At 32.8% G+C, this 23,156-nt stretch overlaps 1 protein-coding gene and 1 long non-coding RNA gene across 2 annotated transcripts; one reads left to right on the top strand and one right to left on the bottom strand.

The window, feature by feature from the left end:
• The first annotated feature begins 289 nt into the window (after window positions 1-289).
• Window positions 290-15,318, top strand: LOC111712037 (uncharacterized). Its single transcript, XM_023486546.1, has 6 exons — window positions 290-820; window positions 3,816-3,946; window positions 5,500-5,606; window positions 12,844-12,906; window positions 13,200-13,236; window positions 14,525-15,318. The coding sequence occupies exons 2-5, from the start codon at window positions 3,825-3,827 to the stop codon at window positions 13,223-13,225; spliced, it is 318 nt and encodes a 105-aa protein (XP_023342314.1). The 5' UTR covers window positions 290-820; window positions 3,816-3,824; the 3' UTR covers window positions 13,226-13,236; window positions 14,525-15,318.
• LOC111712038 (uncharacterized) lies at window positions 14,146-21,479 on the bottom strand. Its single transcript, XR_002767371.1, has 3 exons — window positions 20,983-21,479; window positions 15,983-16,046; window positions 14,146-14,501 (listed from the first exon to the last, which is right to left on the bottom strand). It is a non-coding gene; the product is annotated as an uncharacterized LOC111712038 (long non-coding RNA).
• Between the last annotated feature and the right edge of the window lie 1,677 nt (window positions 21,480-23,156).

Raw genomic sequence — 23,156 nt, 5'->3', positions numbered from 1 at the left:
CCAATAAACATGGGAATTAAATGACAATTTCAATGTCGTCTTTTTAAATAATTCGTTGACTTAGACCTTTTGAGAAAGTTGTAATCTGTAAGATTTTTGTCTGCCATGTTTACAATTTGTTTGTTTATATTAACGGTTGCATACGGTTGTACTAAGTAAAACAAGAAAATTGCAGTATACAAACAGAGTAAATTTGTCCGTCTTCACTGTTCATCTTGCAGAGACATTATAGAAACATCTTTACAGTCTTTACCCTTTTCATAAAATAAACTCTAGCAACCATAATAATATTATGGCTTTTGAAATCAGGTATTACAATGCTAATTCTTAACACAGCCGATTTTGTATTCGTCACTGATCTCCCATGTTAGGAAACCCTGTAGTATATTTATAAAAGTGTTAAATGCATAATTCTTAGCGCCGTCTTTTACATAAATCAGAGCGTCGGAGAACGATATGACTATGTCTGTTATTTGTAGCCGGTCAGACCAATCAAAACTTTCAAAGACACAAAAAAATATATATAAATGAAAACATCATCTCTAATCCAATAAAGGAAAGCTGTCACATATTCGACAAAAAAAACCGTTTCCTCACTTGAGGCCGTTTTCTGCCCAGTCTTGAACAAATTTTGAGATTTAACGGGCAACGCCCTGGTCAGATCAGCGATTGTTTTGAAACAAGCAAAAACGAAGATGACAATCATTCCATTGTTTTCTGGTTACCACTGCATTTTCCTCTGAATGTTCTTGACAAAATCTGTGAGCAGGAAACACAAAAATTACTGAGATGTTTGGGATTCAGAGCTAACGAGGAGCAGGTGAGCGTTTAAACATATTCCCAGGAATATCAAATATTATATTATTCATTCTAGATTTACTTGATAGAAATGTTGCTTTTTTACACTTGTTAAATTGTTAAATTCGGACTCAATACAAGAAACAACAATATGAATATTAGGCAAAAAATATTGTATATTTGTAGCAATATCGTAGCAATCCCTATATTTGTTTACCTGTGAATACCTAGATAAACATGAGCTATGTAACATGATAAAAACTTGCATTGTGATTAGATTAATACATTTATATCTGTCCATGATAATCTTCTAAATATGTACATTCAACCTATATTACGCAGTAAACATGTGTGGAGATATCTTAACTATGTTATATCTATCCTCGCTAATCTTATACATATGTTTATTAACCCCATTCAATGTACGTAGATATATATAACTCCATCATACCCATATTGTGATTGCTTAACTACATTAATTGTAACTTGTAATTATGCTGTTAAAGACACAATTCTAATCTAAACTGAAGAAATATTCTTTAGTTGATACTTAAACTCCGCTCTGATTACAATGATGAGAATATTATAATTTGGTTTTCAATGAAACATACGAACTGAGATCGTCGCCTTGAGTTTTGGCATGATTGATTTATTGCTATTGTCCGGTTAACGAGATCGCGCCCAGTGGTAGTGGTGTTGATGATTCACAAGATTATAACCATGTTGATTGTGTCCTGTTTGAGACATTGATCAATTGATTACTATTGTCCATTTGACATAGACAACATGGTTCTAATATGTCTATGTCAAAGTAGAAATGACAACATGGTTCTAAGTTGTCTATGTCCTTGTATAGATGACAACATGGTTCTAAGTTGTCTATTTCCTGGTGTAGATGACAAGATGGTTCTAAGTTGTCTATTTCCTGGTATAGATGACAACATGGTTCTAAGTTGTCTATTTCCTGTTATAGATGACAACATGGTTCTAAGTTGTCTATTTCCTGGTATAGATGACAACATCGTTCTAAGTTGTTTATGTCCTTGTATAGATGACAACATGGTTATAAGTTGTCTATGTCCTGGTATAGATGACAACATGGTTGTAAGTTGTCTATTTCCTGGTATAGATATCAACATGGTTGTAAGTTTTCTATGTCCTGGTATAGNACACGTACCGGCGTCTGACGAGCCCGTACGTGTCATTTGAAAGTGCTCAATGCCGTAGCGTTTGCTTAAAAATGCAAAATGGGCTTAAAGAAAGAAAATAATTGTTTTCCATAATTACTAAGACTAAGTACTAGCCACGCTCCCTCCCCGGAACCACTGGACCCACATTTGCAGAGTTTTTGTGCAGACAATAATGTACAGAACATATGCAATGACCCCAAAACTCTACTGGTCGATTGATTGATTACTCAGTGCAGCTGTATGGTTAGTAAATCCCTTTCGAGCCATTCAGGCCGGTCCGCATCAGTGCTGGTTTTATGCTTCCTGTTCTGTGTGTTAAATGCGCAATTAGATCGAAGACAAACTTTAAGCTGTCTTTCTTCTGACAAGTTTATTGGGACACCCTGTGTCTACATCAGTATTTTTTTCTTCTGACAAGTTTATGGGGACACCCTGTATCTATATCAGTATTATTTCTCCTAACAAGTTTATGGGACACCCTGTATCTATATCAGTATTCTTTCTTTGGACAAGTTTATTGGGACTTCCTGTATCTACATCAGTATTCTCTGTACTGACAAGTGTATTGGGATACCCTGTGTCTACATTAGTATTCTCTCTACTGACAAATTTATTAAGACACCCTGTATCTACATCAGTTTTCTCTCTACTGACAAATTTATTGGGACACCCTGTATCTACAACAGTATTCTCTCTACTGACAAATTTATTGGGACACCCTGTATCTACAACAGTATTCTCTCTACTGACAAGTTTATTGGGACACCCTGTGTCTAATCAGTATTCTCTCTACTGACAAGTTTATTGGGACACCCTGTATCTACATCAGTCTTCTCTCTACTGACAAGTTTATTGGGACACCCTGTATCTACATCAGTATTCTTTCTTCTGACAAGTTTATTGGGACACCCTGTGTCTACATCAGTTTTCTCTCTTCTGACAAGCTTATTGGGACACCCTGTATCTACATCAGTTTTCTTTCTTCTGACAAGTTTATTGGGACACCCTGTATCTACATCAGTATTCTTTCTTCTGACAAGTTTATTGGGACACCCTGTGTCTACATCATTTTTCTCTCTTCTGACAAGCTTATTGGGACACCCTGTATCTACATCAGTATTCTTTCTTCTGACAAGTTTATTGGGACACCCTGTATCTACATCANTATAAATACGTGAACAGTCTCTTTACAGTATAGAATTTCTTGAAACTCTAGACTAGAGTAGAACTATAAATACGTGAACAGTCTCTTTACAGTATAGAATTTCTTGAAACTCTAGACTAGAGTTAAACTATAAATACGTGAACAGTCTCTTTACAGTATAGAATTTCTTGAAACTCTAGACTAGAGTAAAACTATAAATCACCCAGCACTAAACAAATTCCTATATTAAACTTATAACTTACATACAGAGGGATCCAAAACTGAGAAATAGGAAGACGGATATTAGACAATACATAAAAAGTCGGCTAAATATTAAATTTAAAAGTCTGGAATAATTTTTAAAGTAAAAAAATTTGGTTTCCATAAAAGCAAGTATTTTCGGACATTTTTTACGCTGAAATCCTTTGTATTTTTTAAAGAGTGAGAATTCAACAAGAAATATTGTGTGTTTCGCGGGAGCCTAATATTTTTTAATTAACTATATTTGTATCTTAATTTCTGAAATTAATACAAAATAATACATAAAGTAATAAAATCCAACTCAAATATACATAACAAGGATTTTACACCTTGATAAACATTTCAGATTCGTTTAGATCAACTCCCGCCTCAACAGCCAAAATTTAATGTTGCAAACATCACTAATGTACCACTCTGTTTAGGCCAAGGAAATGGCCGGGCTGGTTAGCGTGGATGAAACCGGTTTTTCTGTCAGCTTCAACGAGTACCTTCGTCTAGTCTCACTTCAGCGAAGGGCGGAGCCGGATGAGCACTCTCTACTTGATGTTTTCTTGTAAGTTTATTTGGTTTTAAAATTATTTTTATTCATTATTTAATTTTTCTCACAATTTTTAATGTTACTCAACGTATATTTTGCAGATTTTCCGAATAATTGGATCCAAAATGTTCAAAATGTAATAAAATGTTCTAAAGGTTTGAGGGAATAAATTGGATACTTTGTTAAATCCTAATCCTGTCTGTCTAACCGACTGATTGCTCAATTCCTAGGATAAGCTAGATATTCACATATCCCACGCCAATCCGATTATAATATGGCTCCTCTCTGTTTTGGAAACTGAACTTAACTTTTTTAAAGTAAAAATTATTTTAAGAACGAAGAGTAGAAAAAATGAAAGTTTGTTAGAGGGAAACCTTAAGTGATTAAACAAATTACCTCCAAAAAGTCTAGGGTCCACTTGGCTGGAACAGCTGAGTACGGGCAGCCTAGTACATTTGAATTTCTGAGCCGGGTCAACCTTTCCGGTCCCAGTTTGTACTGTACCTAACTCTATGGCAGGACTTGCCCGTGCAACAAGGTTGACGCGGTCAGACTTTATGCTTCAAATAGTAAGTAGAATAACTGGAGGATTTTCTGCATATCAGATATCAAGGAAAAGAATCCTTTTTAAAGAATAAAAATAAATCTATCTCAGTTTTCAGGGGCGGATACAGAGGGAGGGGCGGGGGAACATTCGCCCCCCCCCCTAAATTTGGAATTTTTGTTCCTATTTTCAGAATAGCTTCTCAATAACATGCTTAAGGGAAAGAAACCCTAGTGCAAAACAGGAAAAATATCATTTTTTGTTCCTAATTATGAATTTTTTGGTTCCTAAAAAATCTTGCCCTCCCCCCTCACTTAAATCCTGTATCCGCCCCTGTCAGTTTTCAATTCAAATTCTAGACTTGATTGTCGTGTAAAGTTCACTTGAAGAGGGTATAACGCCCATTTCACAATGCTACTCTTAATACTTAAAACAAATGTGGAAGATATCTTCTTTTTTTCTAGCTTAATCGAGAAAAACTAGATATTTCGTTTATTCTTGACCAGACAAAACATTTAAAGGTACTGTTGTAAATCGGAAATGTCATTCTATTAATGGTTAAGTCACTTAAGATGTCTTTATTGTTTAAAAATCAAAAGATTCTGGATTATAATTAATATTATAAGAGGACCAAACTTTTGTTTGAAATAGCGCTAAGCTGCAGAAAGTCACTAATTTAATGTTTACTATAAATCATAACATAATTATGCCAACATGAGGATAAAGTTCCTAGTAAGTACAGTGATAACCAGAAAACTATGGAATAGGAAGACGACAATATAACCATATTTAAGTTTATTTGATGTTGTTACAAACCTAATAGTTTTATAACACACTCATTAAATCACTAATTTCGAGAAATGGGTCTGTTTACACTCCACAATGATCATTGGACTTTTAAAAGTTATAACTTGGTACTAAAAGTCGTCTTCATATTTCAGAGTTTTCCGGTTATTTCTGTAGTACATTCACAATATTTTTGTTTTTTATATTTATATCTTTTATCATCCCTGTATTTATTCAGGAGTTTTGATCCTCATCAGACCGGGAAGATTGATGAGAAACAGTTTAGAAGGATTATGAGAAGTAAAGAGGCAATTCCAGAGGAGGACGTGGAGGAGATGCTTACAGGTAGAAACCAAGGGGGGGGGGGCTTTAAAGAGAGTGACTGGCTAGGAATGGTAATTCAACTGAGAGTGCATCATTAAAGGGAGAGACCGGCTAGACATGGTAGTTGAGCTGAAAGTGCAGGGGGGCTTATGTCAGATTAGATTTTGGATCAACATAACAATTTGTCAGAGATACTTCAGTGATTATTAGGGCATAAGGATTATTTTCCGTGCGTTTTTTCTAATTTATAAAAGAAGCTAAAATAACTGAATTTGATAACAAAGAATTTTCTATGTGACCAGAGCTGGGAACTTTAGAATGGTGAATATCGGGATTAATGATTGATCCTCTCTTTTTGATAATCTCAAAATTAACATAATCTTGCAAGATGATCTTAAAGGTGTATGAAAAAGAATAAAATTCAAATTAATATTTAATCATCTGAGAAACTGTAGCAGCCAATCAGAGAAAAGCGGGCAACCAATGAGAGAACAGAAATATTCTCATCGGAGAAAACAACGGATATTCAAGGAGAGAGAGAGAAAAAGAGTGGATTAGGACAAAAATGAAAAGTTTCCACAGTGGATATTCGGATCAAGAAGTCAGGATTAAAGTTTATCCATTCTAAAGTTTTCAGCTCAGAGCCCGTGATTTTAAAAATTCTGGAAAATACAGCACGGGTCTAAGCTGTCTGTGGGCCTTATTTAATATTTACGGCTTGAGCTTTCGGATTCAAGCTGCATCTTATTTTCCACAGAGTTGAGTTAAAAAAACTGGCGGATTTTCATGGTAGGAATCATCGCATTCCAGGTTTTGATGAGAATTTGTCTCAACATTGAGCCTTATTCTCCGCTAAAACCAACCAAGGTCGGTATTATTTTCCTTGGGCCTAACTCCTTAAGTCGAGCCGAAGATCTTGCAGTTGTCAATTACGTGACACAAGCAGTCGTCAGAGTTGGGTCGAAGATCGGGTCTTAAAGTTGGGTTTAAGGAATTACTTCTCGAGACGAAGTTTTTAAATCGCGGGCTCAGTTTTAATAAAAAAAAATAAAAACTAAACAATAGGCATAAAGCATCAGCTCATCAAAATTTAGTTAAAATAACGTGTTTTAGTCACAAAATGATGACAATTTTCCACAGAAACACCCAAATACGACTCTGCACACTGCACAGTGGCATTGTTCAAACATTATAACAAGGCCAAAGGAAGGTTATTAGAAGATTGAAGGCTGTAAAATATATTTTATTTGAATACAACAAGTTTATTTCTTGTTTAGTTTACTTCAGCATTTATATTTCCCTGTAGCTTTAAATAAATCAATATGTGTATAATACTCATACACTCAAGTGTTTCTTGATACACTAAATATACTTCAGAGCCGTATTCAGGGGGGGCTATGGGGGCTCAGCCCCCACCTGGATCTGTGAAATCTATGATTTCCAAGGGCTTTTTTGGCTGAATCTCCCATGAACTAAATTTTTAAGGAACCCAGAAAATTGGAAAGTTTTGAAATTCCACAGGCAACGCGAGGCTACAATTATGATTAAATCCTAAGTATTTGACTGTGAATTTTAATATAAACCTTGGCAACGCCGGGCACTACGGCCAGTATCCTATTCCAGTATATACACAATAATATTAATAAATACTTTTATATAAACTTGAAATAGTAAATGTTTTATTGATAAAGGGAAGAAAACAAAATATGACACGTAAGATTTGGTTTGGGTAGAACAAGCTAAGCATCTTTCAAAATTACTTTTCCCCCCCCCTCCCTGTTTCCCCAACCCTTATAGCAGCAAGTATCCCCCCCCTCTCAGTCCCATTCGTAACACCGAACTGCCCCAACCAAATCTAAGAGGTCTCTATTGTTTCTGCTTCCGCCCTTAATATTCCCTTTCAAAGCCCTTTTCTTCATCTTAAAGGGACTGTATGCGTAATTTCAAGTGTCCATCCATTTAAAATAAGAGTTACCCGATTCACAATGGTACTCTTTAAAACTTTCACTGATCAATGAGGGCAGAGATCTCAGTGTATAAACCTCTTAAATGCTGTTTTAAAGGCCGCAATATTGGTGTGTACGCTAACGTTCTGTGTGAACTCAACGCAGATGACTTCCCACTGTCCAACACTATTTAACAAAAAAATCGAATGTGAATCTTACTTTGACACTTCAAGGAAAGCAAATATTAATATTTCTTAATTATGAAAGAGCTTATACAAACAAAGTGTTTTCAAGTGTTTTCGTAGATAAATAAGATAAATAAGATTATCTGATTATCTGATGCTTAAAGACCCTTTAACAGGCTTACGAGTTACGAGGTCGGATACTTTGTAGGAAGTATCGTTTATCTTGAACGCTTGATTTTGATATCCAATGTGGGCACTTTTAAATCTGTGGTTTTGACTACAGGATATCGAAGAGAAATCAAATGGTTGGTTTGCATCAAAATTCTTAATTCGGAGATTCTCAACACAAACGTTCGGACTTTTAATTTTAGCTTTTAAATGTTGCTTATCTTGCGCCAATTATTTCTCCTACACTAACATATAAAACTAACAAATGTTGAGAACTTTTCGAAGATATGCTTTACATTCGAATGCTGCATCACTACAGATAGGCCGAGAACAAAACATGTCATGTTACACGGTTACAACACATTTTCTTGGAATTTTATGCTCAATTCAAATTAAAAACCATTATTTTTAAATTTTTAAATTGAATGAGTTAGAGGACGGGAAGAAGAAAAACATTTTAAAAGGCGCTTTTTTGGACTGTTACTTGCTAAAAACCATTATTCAGTTTTTGGTATTTCTAAAATGGGTTTCTAATCTGAATTTGAAAATTTCCAAGAAAATTTTGGAAATTGTTTTTTTGCTTTTATACTTTGCTTGTCTGGGTGTCTGTTTGTTCATATCCAATAATAAACTTCACACCCTTAATGATGATTTCGGTGCCTTCTGAAGTAATTTGCAGTACACTTGCCGAAGATAGCGTTTAGTAGAAAGTGTTCAAACCGGTTGTACCGATCGGGCCCAAATTTTGTGTGGGACTTCATAGGACAGATAATGCTGAAAGATTGAGCCATTAACAATTAAAAATAGAAATAGAAGATGGACGTGAAAGCACCCTGATAGCCTAGTAAAATATATGAGAAATGAAGAAAACTTTGTTGATTGAGGATCCAAGTAAGAACCTGTATCGTATACATTTATTAAACTTCAAGGAGGAGGCAAAACCTTTTGATAAATCAAGATCATTTTTCAGGCTTAGCTAGATATTAGCATCTATATATTTTCCTTGTCTGTCTGTCTTGTTTGTTTATCTGTTTATATCCAATAAACGTCAAAACGGCTGAACCGATTTTGTGGGGGTCATCACATGACGAAAGAAAGATTTGTGAATGTTCAAAATTACAAAATTTTGTGTTAAAAACTTTTTTGATTTTTGTAAAAGTTTTTAGATGCGCAAAAATAATTTTAGGAAGTCGGCGAACTTTATTTGTTATTGTTTTATGCTGTACAAAGAGAAGATGGGCGTGAAGCGCCCTAAAAGCCTGATTTGCTATAAATATGTTCTAGAATGTATTTTCAGCAATCAAGGGTATAGTTTAAAAACGCAAATAATGTCTGAAAGTTTTCTTCGACTGTTGTTGAAATTTAAAAAGTCTCTCCATTTAATAAAAAGTGGGATGTCCAATTCACATCGTTACCCTTGATCAATAATGTGGAAGATATTATCATTTTTCTAGCTTAAAAGTATTTAGTTCTCACAATTTTATTCACAAGTCACTTTTAAGGAGAAACCACAATTGAAAATGAATCATTTCTTAAATGGAATTCATAAATATCTCATTCATAAAAAGGTTTATAGGGTACCGTTGTGAATCGAACATTCCATTTTATAAATAAAGATTTACTCCAAATTACTCGAAGTCTCTCTGAGTCAAAAAAAAACAAAGTCATTGCCTGTAGCTTAAGTTCTTAAAAGCAAACTATATTGCTTTAATTGTTTATTAAGACACAAAATAAACTATCCCTAAAAAATTTAAGACGGAACTTATAAATTGTTAAAATTAAAATTGTGAATTTCAGCCAATTTCAGTTTCATCTTTTATTCGTAAATACATCAGAATGTTTCATATTTCAGCAAGAACTATGATTTAACTACTCCTCCAAGTCTCCCAGTCGAGTGGAGGAAGGCCAACCACAACTATTTCTCGTCCGAGCCATAATCTCCTCATTTTCTCGTCAGAGCCACCTCGAAATTTTCGTCCGTTCAATATCATTTTTTTAAGTGTCTAATCCTCCCAGATAAAACTATTTTTAAAGAATCAGGCCACCTTAGGGCATAACTGAAATATCGAATTTTTGTAACTCGAAAAAATAGTTCCAATTAAATTAAAATTTTCAAGTTCAATGTCTTTAAAAATGTTCACCTTTTTTACGCGCATTTTCATATACTAGCCTTAGAGGGCGCTTCGCGCCCATCTTCTAAGTTAATTGTGAACAAGTTCTCTTTGTGTACATCGTAAAACAAAACAAAAATAATTCGCGGATTTTCACAAAAAATTTCGTGGATTTTCAAAATTTTATAAAAATTTAATGAAGATCGAATTTTGATGGAGACAAATTTTTAAAATTTCAATCCTTCATAAACCTTCCCTGGGGTCCCTAGATGTCCCACAAAAAATTTGGGCCCGATCGGTTCAGTCGTTTTGACGTTTATTGGATACAAACAGACAGACAAACAGACAAGCCAAATTTATATATAGATTCCTGGTGTAGAATGCCACAAATTGTTCCGAATTTATAGAACTTCAATCTTTTTTGATAATTATAGTGAAAACCATAGAAATTTTTCCTGGTGGTTCCATGGTTCCATGGTTCCATGGTTCCATGGGGGAAAAGGTTTGCCAAATATTTTTCAATTTATATCGCGAAGGTAAGTCATTACGGAGGCAGAAGAGATTTAAGTTTTACCTAAATAAAGTTTAACATCATTATCATGGGTTTGAAGATTCCAACATGATGTAATCATTGCATTACTTTAGTCCATCCATATTTTATGCCCTAATGTGGCCAGATTAAAAAAAATAGTTTTATCTTCGAGAATTGGAAATTCTTAAACACATAACAATCGAAGGACAAGGATTCCGAGGTGGCTTGGACGAGAAAATGAAGAGAATGTGGCTTTGACGAGAAATTGTCGTGGCTGGCATTCCTTCCCTCCCCAGTCTCAACAACAAAAATCAAGCAAAGGCAAACTTATAAACACAGGGTGGTATTTAAAGAATCCAACTATAGAGCAGATATAGTGATTTTATAAAACCTTTTTCTTCAAGCGGCAACAGATGGTATAAACAGCAGCAAGTGAGGAAACCCAGGAATAAAAAAGTAGTATTTACAACAAACCTCAATCATGTTTTATAGTACCATCTGTTTTTTAAAAATGTAAAAACAAGCACGGAGGATATTTATTTTGCACAAAATTAAATTCTTGGTTCTTAAAAAAAATAATATTCTTCTTTTTGAGAATAATACTGTACTGTACTGCAGAGGATGTATAATGGTAAGATTACAATAATGAATAAAATGTACACGTGAATTGAATAAAGAGATTCGGAAACAAACGAACTCTATCTATTGCATATAATGGTGAGGGGGGAGGGATCTTGAACACATTTTTAACTGTTTGGTTTTTTGTCTGTTTGTTTGTATCCAATAAACGTCAAAAAGGTAGAACAGATCGGGTCCAAATTTTGTGTGGGACCTCACTGACCCCAGGGAAGGTTCATGGATGCTAAAAATCCAAGAAAAATTGTAAATCCGCTAAAGAATTTATTATGAAGAGAAAATAATAAAAGATTAAGCAACAATTAAAAGTTAGAATAGAAGATAGGAGATAGGCAAAGGATCCTGGTGTTGTATTTATTGAAGTAATAGGTATAAAAGTAAAATACATTGCAGAATTAACAGTTCATTACAGAACAGTACATTGCAGATCAGTATATTAATGGCAGAACGTACAGTACTTTACAGAACAGTACATTTCAAAACAGTATATTGTAGAACAGTACATTAAAGAACAGTATATTTCAAATCCGTACATTGTAGAACAGTACATCACAGAAAAATACGATGCAAAACGGTAAATTACAGAACAGTACATTACAGAACAATACCTTGCAAAACAGTAAATTACAGAACAGTACAATTCAAAACAGTAAATTATAGAACAATACATTAAAGAACAATACCTTACAGAACAGTAAATTACAGAAAATTACATAACAGAACAGTACATTTCATAACGGTACATTGTAGAACAGAACATTACAGAATAGTACATTTTAAAACAGTACATTGTAGAACAGTACATCACAGAAAAATACATTGCAGAACAGTACATTACAGAAAAGTACATTTCAAAACAGTACATTGTAGAACAGTACATTCCATAACAATACAATGAAGAATAGTACATTACAGAACATTACATTTCAAAACAGTACATTGTAGAACAGTACATTACAGAACAATACATTACAGAACAATACATTACAGAACAATACATTGCAGAACAGTAAATTACAGAACAGTACATTACAGAACAATACCTTGCAGAACAGTAAATAACAGAATAGTACATTTTAAAACAGTACATTGTAGAACAGTAGAATACAGAAAAAATACATTACAGAACAATACATTGCAGAACAGTACATAGCTGAACAGTACATTTCAAAACAGTACATTGTAGAACAGTACATTACAGACCAGTACATTTTAAAACAGTACATTGTAGAACAGTACATTTCAAAACAGTACATTGTAGAACAGTACATCACAGAACAATACATTACAGAAGAATACATTGCAGAACAGAACATTGCAGTTCAGAATATTACAGAACAGTACATTCAAAACAATAAATAACAGAACAGTACATTGCAGAAAAAATCATTAAAGAAAAGTACAATGTAGAACAGTACCTTACTGAATAGTACAGTGCAGTTGAGAACATTACTTTGCAGCTTAGAAAATTACAGCACAATGCAGTATTGAATATTACATACATTACTATGCATAATATTGTGCAATGTTTAGTACGGTACGATACACTACATTAAATCACAATTTACTAAAACACAAAACACTAATGTAAAATATATTTTAGTATACATTACACTACATTACACTGCAGTGTGCAGTTAGGAAAACCAAATGTTTTGAAGAAAATCTTTCTTTATTTAGAATATAAAAGAATACAAAGAGTGGAAGAAGGCGAAACAAAAACTGGTGTCATTTATTATAAAGGTATAAAAATGTAAAAACTCTTATTATTAATATCATTTTTATTATTACTATTATCGTTTATTAAAAGAAATTGAGCCTTTATCACAAACACAAAATTTCTCATCCCTATAACTGACAACCTGACGTAGTAAACTTTGATACTTCGACGACATTGGGTTGCAAAGATATAGTGATATTGTCACAAAGCCATTTAAAAATCTTTAATATTTGTTATTATAAAATAAAATAAATTGTAAAAACTGTTATCATTATTATTACTGTAATCATTTTATTTACAATTTTGTCTTTTTTAGAGTTCATATCAATGCTGCAACAATAGATTAAACCCAGGTAAATATAATTCTTTATTTTCATAAATATTTGAAGAAATATTTATCATATCTTTTAATTGAGGGAAACCCCAGTTACAGGGTGTCCCACGAAACATGCAGTTGGTGAATAGTTTAAAATGTCTTCTTCCATAATTTGATAAGTTGTTTGATACTAAAGAGGCTAATAATCTTTTTATATGCCAGTTTTATTATAGTAAAATTGATTTCACAGTAATATATATGTAACAACCCTAGCCAGTATCTCCGGATAAACTTTAAGTACATGAAATGTGCAACTAACTCTATACTCTCTTCCTGTCCTTAACAAGACAAGGTTTACATCGGGGTGTCTTTAATTAGAAAACATTATTTGACCAGGCCGGTATGCTCAGACAGGTTACAAAGAACTAGAAATAGAATTAAAGAAATAATCATGGTAGCATAGTGAAATAGATAGTTAGCCGCACAACTATTACAGGATTCACTACATATATACTAGTTAAACGTTTTCTAAAATAAATTAACTGCAAAAAGTATTTAATATCTAATACAGTATGTGGAAGAAGACATTCAAAACTATTCACCAGCTGAGACACCCTGTACTTCAACATATGCAAAACATATTTGAGACTTATAGTCAATTTCTTAGATAGATACGACCTATAGTTGTACCTATGGTTAAATGAATAAGAAATTGGCCATTACTCTCAACTTTTTTTTCTGGTGGAATAGTTCCATAAAGCTAACCTCAGATGTACACAACCGACCGACCGACCGAGTGTCATGTACAGTGTTAGATACGTAAACATATCGTGATGTATACAACCGACCACTCTATTAATTAATTAATAGGGAGGTCGGTTGTGTACATCTGAACTAAGCTTTACCTCTTCGTTTTGTTACTCTATGAATAGTTCTTTATAAAAGTTCTTTATAAAAGTTCTTGTACAATGAGAACCTTAAAATTGTGGAACAGGGAGACGGCATTAAAGCGATGCTAAAGTTTTTATTTGATGTCGTTACAACTTAAATAGTTAAATAGGGTAAAGTGACTTAATCAAATAGTTATATAGAGTAAAGTGACTTAATCAAATAGTTATATAGAGTAAAGTGACTTAATCAAATAGTTATAGAGTAAGTTGACTTATTTATTTATTTATTCAGTAAAATGGGTCTGTTTACACTGCACCTCTACTATTTCTCATGCAAATTGGAATATTTAAATTCATAACTTAACTCTAAAAGTCGTCTTCCTGTTTTGAGTTGTCTGGTTCTCCCTGTATCCTTAATGAATTCAAATGTTTTAGGTTAAGTCACCAATTATAATGAACAGAAAACATGATAGTTTAAGAAAATACAAGAGCATGATATGGTTTGAAAGGATGAAGCCATGTGGAATTTAGAGAACAAATCCCTTCATTAATCGTCATAAAATATGCAAAGATGATTTTATAATCTCGCTTAATGCATTTCTCAATACTAGACTCTATTTTGAGAAATGAGTTTATTATTTAGTTCACTAGTTCACTGAAACCCGGAATATTTGTATTCGGTCAGAAACTGAAAACTTTATAATTGGATATTGTTAATACTGATGGCTAGGATCTGAATATCCACTGTGAATACATTTGATTTCTGCTTAATCCGCTATTTTTCAGATATCCCTACTATTTCGACCAATGAGGGTTCTTCATTAGTCACTCCATGATTGGTTGAATTCAGGGCTACTGTCTAAAGATTAAAATAATTTTAATATTTGCAAAAAGAAGAGATGAAGCATTGTTTTCGATATCCACAATTCTAAAGTTTTCAACTCTGGATGCTGTCTAATCATGCATCTTGGAAGTGGTGACATCAGCGACGGAAATAGAAACTACTATTTTCGAAATTGACCGCTAAAATCTAAGTGGCGCTAATACAACGATTTTCGAACGTTCTCAAAAGAGGGTCTTGTTAGACAATATTTGATCATTTCTGTATTATTGTAATTACCAATTGTGATAAGTGTAACGTTCTCGCATAATATTTCTCCTTGCAGAATTTAATCTTGCCAATTTAAAGGTTTTTTTTAACGTATTTTTGAATATAAGACTATAAATAATTAAAAAACCTTTTTTGGTTTGGTTTTAAAACATTAAGAGTTTAGACTTTTTAAAGGCTCCATAAGAATCTGCGATTTATATCCTAATTTAAATTTGCATCCTTGATAAGTTTGCTTTTATATCATCCAAAATATTCACTCTGTACAAAATAAAAACAATTTTTCATAAATATCAGCTAGTAAAATCGTTTTAGAAATAGTTTAGATTAATATCTTTGACCGAAGAAAAATTGTTTAAGATGTAATAAAAGCAATTTTATCGAAAAAAAACTTTTTGTAATTGTAATTTCAAGTGACCCTTCCATGCAAAGATGGCAAAACCCGATTAACCTGAAATACGTAGTCTGCACAAGAATGAAAAAGCTATCAACTGATTGTTTTCAATTTTGAGTTCTCTACGAGAGTGAGTTGCGCATTTCTACCTCAGAAAAAAAGGACAATACATCCCACATAAATAATGAGATAAAGAATTTTAGGGTACCATTGTGGATCGGAACTTGCCATCTTTGCATGGGAGATTCACTTGAATATAGGTTTACACCTTACAGTCCCTTTAAATGTTTTAAAACTGACGTCATAACGTACTGCTCATTCTTAGCCACCATGTCTGTAACGGTGCCCTGTATAAAAGACAGCAGTTAATGCAATTAAGATTAAATCTCACCTTCAGGTTGCTTTATTAGAGGGTTTCTTGTCACCATAAGATCGCCTCTTTTATGAGGGTGAACCTTGATCAGGACAAGAATGTAATGCAAGGCAAGTTAATTGCAGTTACGTATACTCTGCGTACATATTGAAACCAGTTCTCTCTGGGCGGAATTTGTAAACAAGAATAGATGCATCAGTGTTCGTTTAGTATCCGAGGAGGTTAAAAGCATTAAATTTTGATAATTTTGATAATTCACATAATAGTTTCCTATGACCAGAATATTTCATTGATTTTTTTATGTGAAAGATGGATCCCTTGTCAGGCTTCGACATCCGTCTTGTGTTTACATTACCGCCCAGACTCAGTACACTGCAGTACAAAAGATGTGTACACTTCTGAAATAACTTTCCTTGCATTACATCCTTGGATCAGGATAAATATTTGTTAAAGGGACTGTCAGCTTAATTTAAAGTGATCCTTTATGCAAAGATGACAATTGCCAATTTACAACGGTACCCTTGAAACCTTAATCTGATCTATAATGTGGAAGATACTGACTTCTGACCCTAAAAGAAATGCGCAAGTTTTACCAAGAGAAACCACAAATGAAAATAAACAGCTTTTAAAGAAACAAAAAACATTGTTATCTAATTCATATTTGTCCAGGCAACGATTTCAAGGGTTCCGTTGTGAATCGGGCATTGCCATCTCTGCATGGAGGGTCACTTGAAATTACGCTTACAATCCCTTTAAAGGGATAGACGGGCTAGACATAGTAGTTGAGCTTTAAGTGTAGTATTGTAGAAAAACTGTAATATATGTTTATTGTTTCAGTCAGCAGAAGAAACATTTTTTTACAATTATTTGATAACCCGGACCTAAAACTTTTATTTAGAAATTGTAAACCGTAAAAATGTTTCATTTGTAACAAATGAATCCTAAAGTTGTCTCTACAATACTGCACTTTCAGCTCAACTACCATGTCCAGCCGGTCTCTCCCTTTAAGGGTCACTTTAAAATAATGTAAGCAATGACTTAATTTGTGTAAACACCATTTGCCAAACACATTCTTTGAATATTATATAATTATTTATCTTCATAAACGATTTTTTAAGAATAATCATTTATGTACCTCATCAAGGGCAGAAGAGATATTTTGAGATTAAGGCGAGATTTAATTTTCAAAAGTAGATCTAGATCTGATTAAAAAAGGTGGAGGCCTATAAAATCCCACCTCAATCTTAACCCTTGATTCAAAGATATACAAGAATATAGATCGCTAATGCAGACTGCAGTAAAGGTGAAAATTGTACAACCCCTTGTACATCATGATCTCGTCATTTGAAAAGGTCATTGAATACGTTTTTTGTTTGTTTGTAAGGGGAGTCCAATTGTCATCATTATCATTAACATATCGGCAGTAAGCAGCAACTAATCTTCGTTCTAATCCTTTGAAATTCAACTTTCGACTAGTATGTCTGCAATATTTGTAAACAAACCCCCGTAAATTTGTACAGAGTACAAACATACTTGCCGCAAACCTTTATATCCAATATACTGTATGTCAGTAGCTAGTACCATAGTTAAATTGCCATTTTCAATTTCAACTGTAACCAAAGAGAATAGAATATATATTAGAGAGGAATTTACTAGAAAAAAGTGTAAAACGGCCATTTTGTTGTACTGTTTCCATACTGTAAGTATACTTCACATATTTGCGCTAAATAATCTTTTGGGCCCTGAACCATCATTTTTTTAGAAAATCTAAAATTAATATTAAAAGAAAACCAAATTATGAAATAGGCTGGTTTCATAATTGAGTAATTGAGCAATGATCATTTCACATAGACTCTATGCCTTTCACTTTATTCAAAGATATACAAGAATATAGATCGCTAATGCAGACTGCAGTAAAGGTGAAAATTGTACAACCCCTTGTACATCATGAACTCGTCATTTGAAAAGGTCATTGAATACGTTTTTTGCTTGTGTGTAAGGGGAGTCCAATTGTCATCATTATCATTCACATATCGGTAGCAAGCAGCAACTAATCTTCGTTCTAATCCTTTGAAATTAAACTTTCGACTAGTATGACTAGTAGAAAACCAAATTATGAAATAGGCTGGGGTCATAATTGAGTAATTGACCAATGATCATTTCACATAGACTCTATGCCTTTCACTTTACTAACGATGATTTTCCGTTATAACTATAAATCAAATGATGTTTTTTATTCACCTAATTCTTTTTATAAAGTTTATTTAGGAGCTTTAAAAAATTCGAAATTGAAATGGATAGTCTAGGGGACATACTTTATTAATAAACTCTACTGCATATAATTTGTGAACATTTACATGAATTGTACACTTTAAAAGGCTGAAAGGGACTGAAAAAATTCATACCGAGAGATTGTCTAAATTCCCCTTTAATATATATTCTATTCTCTATGACTGTAACCCTCCAGTATGATGAAGACGACATGAGCGATCCATATTCATGTACAGGGTGTCCCACATTAAATTAGACTGCGTCAATGGGTCTAAATTACGATTACGATTGGAGATAATCTAATATGATATGGGACGCTCTGTTTATCTATGCCTTGACCAGATACATAAATTATACATAATTCATACATAATTTATATATAGTTCCGAAACAAACATTTCAAAACACCAAACAAAGTATTTCTTTTGATAGACCATTATTTTTACTTTTCTTGTATTTATGTGATTATTAATATCAGGGGAGGGCTCAGCCCCCCCCCCCTGAAAAAGTGGCGGCTTTAATTTTTAGGGGGGTGATTGAGTAGAGCTATAGAAGGAAAACAATGTATATATTCATCATTTATATTTGTATAAAGCAAAACTAGGGAAAGTTAAAATACATTGAAGGAGGAAAAATAAATCTTAGAAAGGTGTTTATTCTTTTCAAAATATAGCATTTTTCCGCATATTTATGCTTTTTCATGAAATACTGTTTTTCTTTTATTTAATTTGAAAAACTCAAATTTTAAAAAGTTCAGCCTACATTTGGCATTAACTCAGTCACGTTTCTTTTGATATTAAAAAGCTATAAACGGGAGCAACATTAAAAAATCCAATTTTTACTCACAATCTCAAATCTTCAAATCCCTCTATTTTTGCAAGCTGATGGTGTAAACCTTTAGATAATAATAAATAATATTGTGAAAATGAGACTATTTGATTTAACAGAATTTTAAAGTTTTAAATAGCAAAGGTCTACGACATCTGGTTACAAAGATTTAGGGATATTTAAAGCCAACCTAAGCTAAACCTAAATTTGCTAACCCATGTATCTTTGAAGTCTGATTGTGTAAACCTTATATGTTTCAAACTTGTAATTTTAACCTAGCAGAATATTTTAAATATCAAAGATCCTCGACAAAGGAAATACGTTTACGCCACAAACTCAAATTTTCTAATCTCTATATATCTATATTTGTGCAACCAGAGTCCGAATTTAATGAATTTGAGCCGCGTCTCAAATCTGCCAAAAACTGGTTTCAATTTTGCGCCGGCTTCAATCTTGAAGCATTGAATACAATTTTATGTGTAACCAATCATATTTGAACCGCGTCTAAAATTTAAGCCGTGGCTCAAATTCTTTAAATTTGACCTCTGGTGGTGTAAACCTTTAACATTTTAAGCTTGGAATATTAGATATCACAGAATCTAGAGCTTTAAATATCAAAGATCTACGAATTTCTGGTAAAAAATATTTAGAGATAAGAAACTAACTTAATCCTTTAGGCCTACAGGCATAAGTCTTTGCCACAAACTCATATTTTTTAATCCATATATCTTTGCCATCTTATAATATGTTACAAAGATATAGGGTTAGAAAATCAGAGTTTGTGGCAAAGACTCAATTCCTTAATATTTTAAAGATGATTCCTATTTTATCTGCAATTATAAATTTCTTGTATATTCTAATATTGTTTCCGCTTAAAATGCATAGCCTGTATGAAACTGATGTGTAAAGTTAAATTGTATAGTTTACATCAAGCTTTTATGTATTTTATGTAAAAATGACAATCTCTTATTTTGGACAATCTGTGTAATCCCAATATATATCTTTAATCTAAAAAATTCTAATTTAATTCTTTACGTCTATTCTATCGAGATTTCTCTCATTGAAAAATTGATAAAATTTGAGAAAAAATCTTGCATGCTGCAGGGCCGGTGTCATGCCTGCAGAGAACTCGTACCTGCAGGGCCGGGTTGGGCAAGGGAGCATAAACCCCTTTTGTGTGCACTCAGCTGAAAACTATATATTAAGAGACGTGTTGAGACAATGCACTCTAGTATGCCGAGTCCATTAGCGACTGATCTAGTATGCCGAGTCCATTAGCGACTGATCCAATCAGGGTTCAGTCACGTGTTTGGTGTCTATTCTAAACCAATAGAAATTGCATGGCGGGAACATCTATCTTTCTATCTATCTAGCTCATTATCCAATTAGAGATAAATCCTTATATCGGCTCTATAACAGTAAATGGAAATATTTACTTCTACTGAAACTATGGTGAATAGATAAGTGTAATTATTGTGAACAAACTTGTAAAACTTTAAGTGGGCGTCAATGGTTGATTGACTGTAAGTTGGTTGATAAATGGGTTGATTGACTGTAAGTCGGTTGATAAATGGGTTGATTGACTGTAAGTCGGTTGATAAATGGGTTGATTGACTGAAAGTCGGTTGAAAGATGGGTTTATTGACGGTAAGTCGGTTGATAAATGGGTTGATTGACTGTCAGTCGGTTGAAAGATGGGTTGATTGACTGAAAGTCGGTTGATAAATGGGTTGATAGACTGTAAGTCGGTTGATAAATGGGTTGATTGACTGTTAAGTCGATTAGACTCCTTAACTCAGACATTGTAGTCTCAAATATTCACAAAAATGGATATATTTCAAACCTGCAATAAAATGCAGGTATAGTACAAATAAATGACAATGTATAAATGTAATTGAATTGTTAATAATATATCTTACTAGTTTTTTGTGTCGTGGTGAAAAGGAGTGATTAAGGATCGGAGGGTTTGATGGAATAGTTTTAAACATTTTTAACACTTCTGAAAATATGAACCCGGTTTTTTAAATAGAATTCATTATGGATTGCAAAGTTATTATGGATTTGATCTTTTAGTAAAACATTTCACTGTTTCGATTTTCCTTTGTCTGGGTAGAGAGGTAGAGTCAGAGAAATTGTTTGTTTGGATTTGGGTCTGGCAAAGACGACATTACGCCAGGGTGGGGGTTGGAGACAGGTTTATGGTCAAAAAAACTATTTTAAAGGATGTGTAAGCGCCCGTAATTACAAGTGACCCTCAAAGATGGTATATGCCTGATTGTCTGTTTAATCAGAATAAACTTATAAAGGTACCGTTGTGAATCAGGCATGGGTATTTTAGCGTACAGTCCATTTAATTGCTGTCTTTGAAACCTTTAATGTTTTTACATTATGAATAAAAGGATTGATAAAATTTTTAGTATTTCTTAAGAATGCAATAACTTTAAAAGAATCCTGGAGTTTACTCCTTTGATAATATTTAAACCAAACTTGAAAGCTTGAAAATAAACTTAAACTATTCTCCCCCGGGCTGGATATTAGAACAAGTTTAACTGCTAAACTTTAGTAATATTGTTAAAAGTTAAAACTAACAAAGTTATAATTTAAGATAGCCTTAAAATAATTCATGTTGCAATGGTTAAAGTTAAAATCATGTTTGGATTTGCCTGTAAAAATCGTTGCTTGACTAATTTTCAATTGAGTTTTATAAATTTTTTTCAAAGTTTCCTGAAATGGATCATGAAAATTTACTTCTCATCAACGACACGTGACAGCAGTTGCAAGAAATATATAGCCAATCTCAGATATCAAGATACATAGCAAGAGAGTATGAAATGTCGTCTTGAAATACATTTAAAAACATATATCAGCAGTTCTGCTTCATTTTTGTTGTTCACAAGAAGAAAGCTGCTCAGATGTTCGCAGCTTCAAAGGGTTAAATAAGATTTATGAAATATCCTTGCAAAGAGTGATAATTTTTAATTCTTAAGAAACTACTTTTATTAAATTCAAGGTACGCTAACAGCCCTGACATATGCAGGACAGCAAGGAATTGAGTCTTTGCCACAAACTCAAATATTTAAACCCCAATATCTTTAGATATTTCAAACGCAGACTATTTGATCTAACAGAATTCATAGTTTGAAATATCTAAAGCTTACAACATTTGGTTCCAAAGATATAGTGATAAGAAAATCAGAGTTTGTGGCAAAGACTCAATTCCTTTATATGTTAAACTCGTTTTTTTCCGCAGCATTGGATCTTAAGTATTCCAATATAGCTGTATTTTCTAAATAAAATTAAGATTGTTATTTCTAAAAACCAATCCGCAAAAATGTAACGTCGTAACATATGTAAAAATTGTGTAAACTTTCGGATCTTAAATAAATATCTAGATTTTAAAAATTTTAAATAATTCTGACTGGCGTTTTCATTTGACTATTTAATAAATGCAAAATATAAAATTCGATAAATTTCAATGTTGCTTGGGACACTAAATCTAAATACAACGAAGTTCACCTTTTTGAATTGGAATACTTTCTGTCAAATTATAAGCTCGCATTCAAAATCCATCAATATTAGCGTAAACAACTTTAATTTTATTAAACTATTCAAAACACAGTTTCACCCAGAACTGCGGAGATCGAAAGAATTTATAAAATGTCGTTTTCTTTATCTACTGATAAAGGAATATCCTGCAGATATTTAGTTTTTTAATTTAATGAGAATTTGGAGCTCTTTATGTACAGCTGTTCCAATATACCTAGGTATTTATTTATTTTTACAATACTAACATTTAGGTATATTATTATAAAACCGATTAAAAATTGTAAATACGACAATTTATAAATTCTTTTGATTTCTCTGAAGTTCTGAGTTAAACTGTATTGAGNAACCTATATATAAAAACATATATAAATAACCTATATATAAATAACCTATATATAAAAAACATATATAAATAACCTATATATAAAAAATGACAATTATTACATCATTTTTGAACAAACAGATGCTTTTATAATGTTATTTAAACTCATATCTAATATTTGATAATATTACATCAACAGTTCCATGATATTTTTATTTTTCCTGG

The sequence above is a fragment of the Eurytemora carolleeae genome, unplaced genomic scaffold (genome assembly GCF_000591075.1).
Source record: "Eurytemora carolleeae unplaced genomic scaffold, Eaff_2.0 scaffold130, whole genome shotgun sequence".
In the NCBI taxonomy this organism is placed as follows: Eukaryota; Metazoa; Arthropoda; class Copepoda; order Calanoida; family Temoridae; genus Eurytemora; species Eurytemora carolleeae.
Note: the sequence above shows the minus strand (reverse complement) of the source record. Positions and strands in the feature narration are given on the sequence as shown.

What these genes read in the sequence shown, in the direction of transcription:
- LOC111712037 (XM_023486546.1), top strand. Translation starts at nt 3,825, where the DNA reads ATGGCCGGGCTGGTTAGCGTGGATGAAACCGGTTTTTCTGTCAGCTTC. An exon ending in TCTCTACTTGATGTTTTCTT is followed by an intron (nt 3,947 to 5,499) that starts GTAAGTTTATTT and finishes GTATTTATTCAG; the next exon opens with GAGTTTTGATCCTCATCAGA. An exon ending in TGGTGTCATTTATTATAAAG is followed by an intron (nt 12,907 to 13,199) that starts GTATAAAAATGT and finishes TGTCTTTTTTAG; the next exon opens with AGTTCATATCAATGCTGCAA.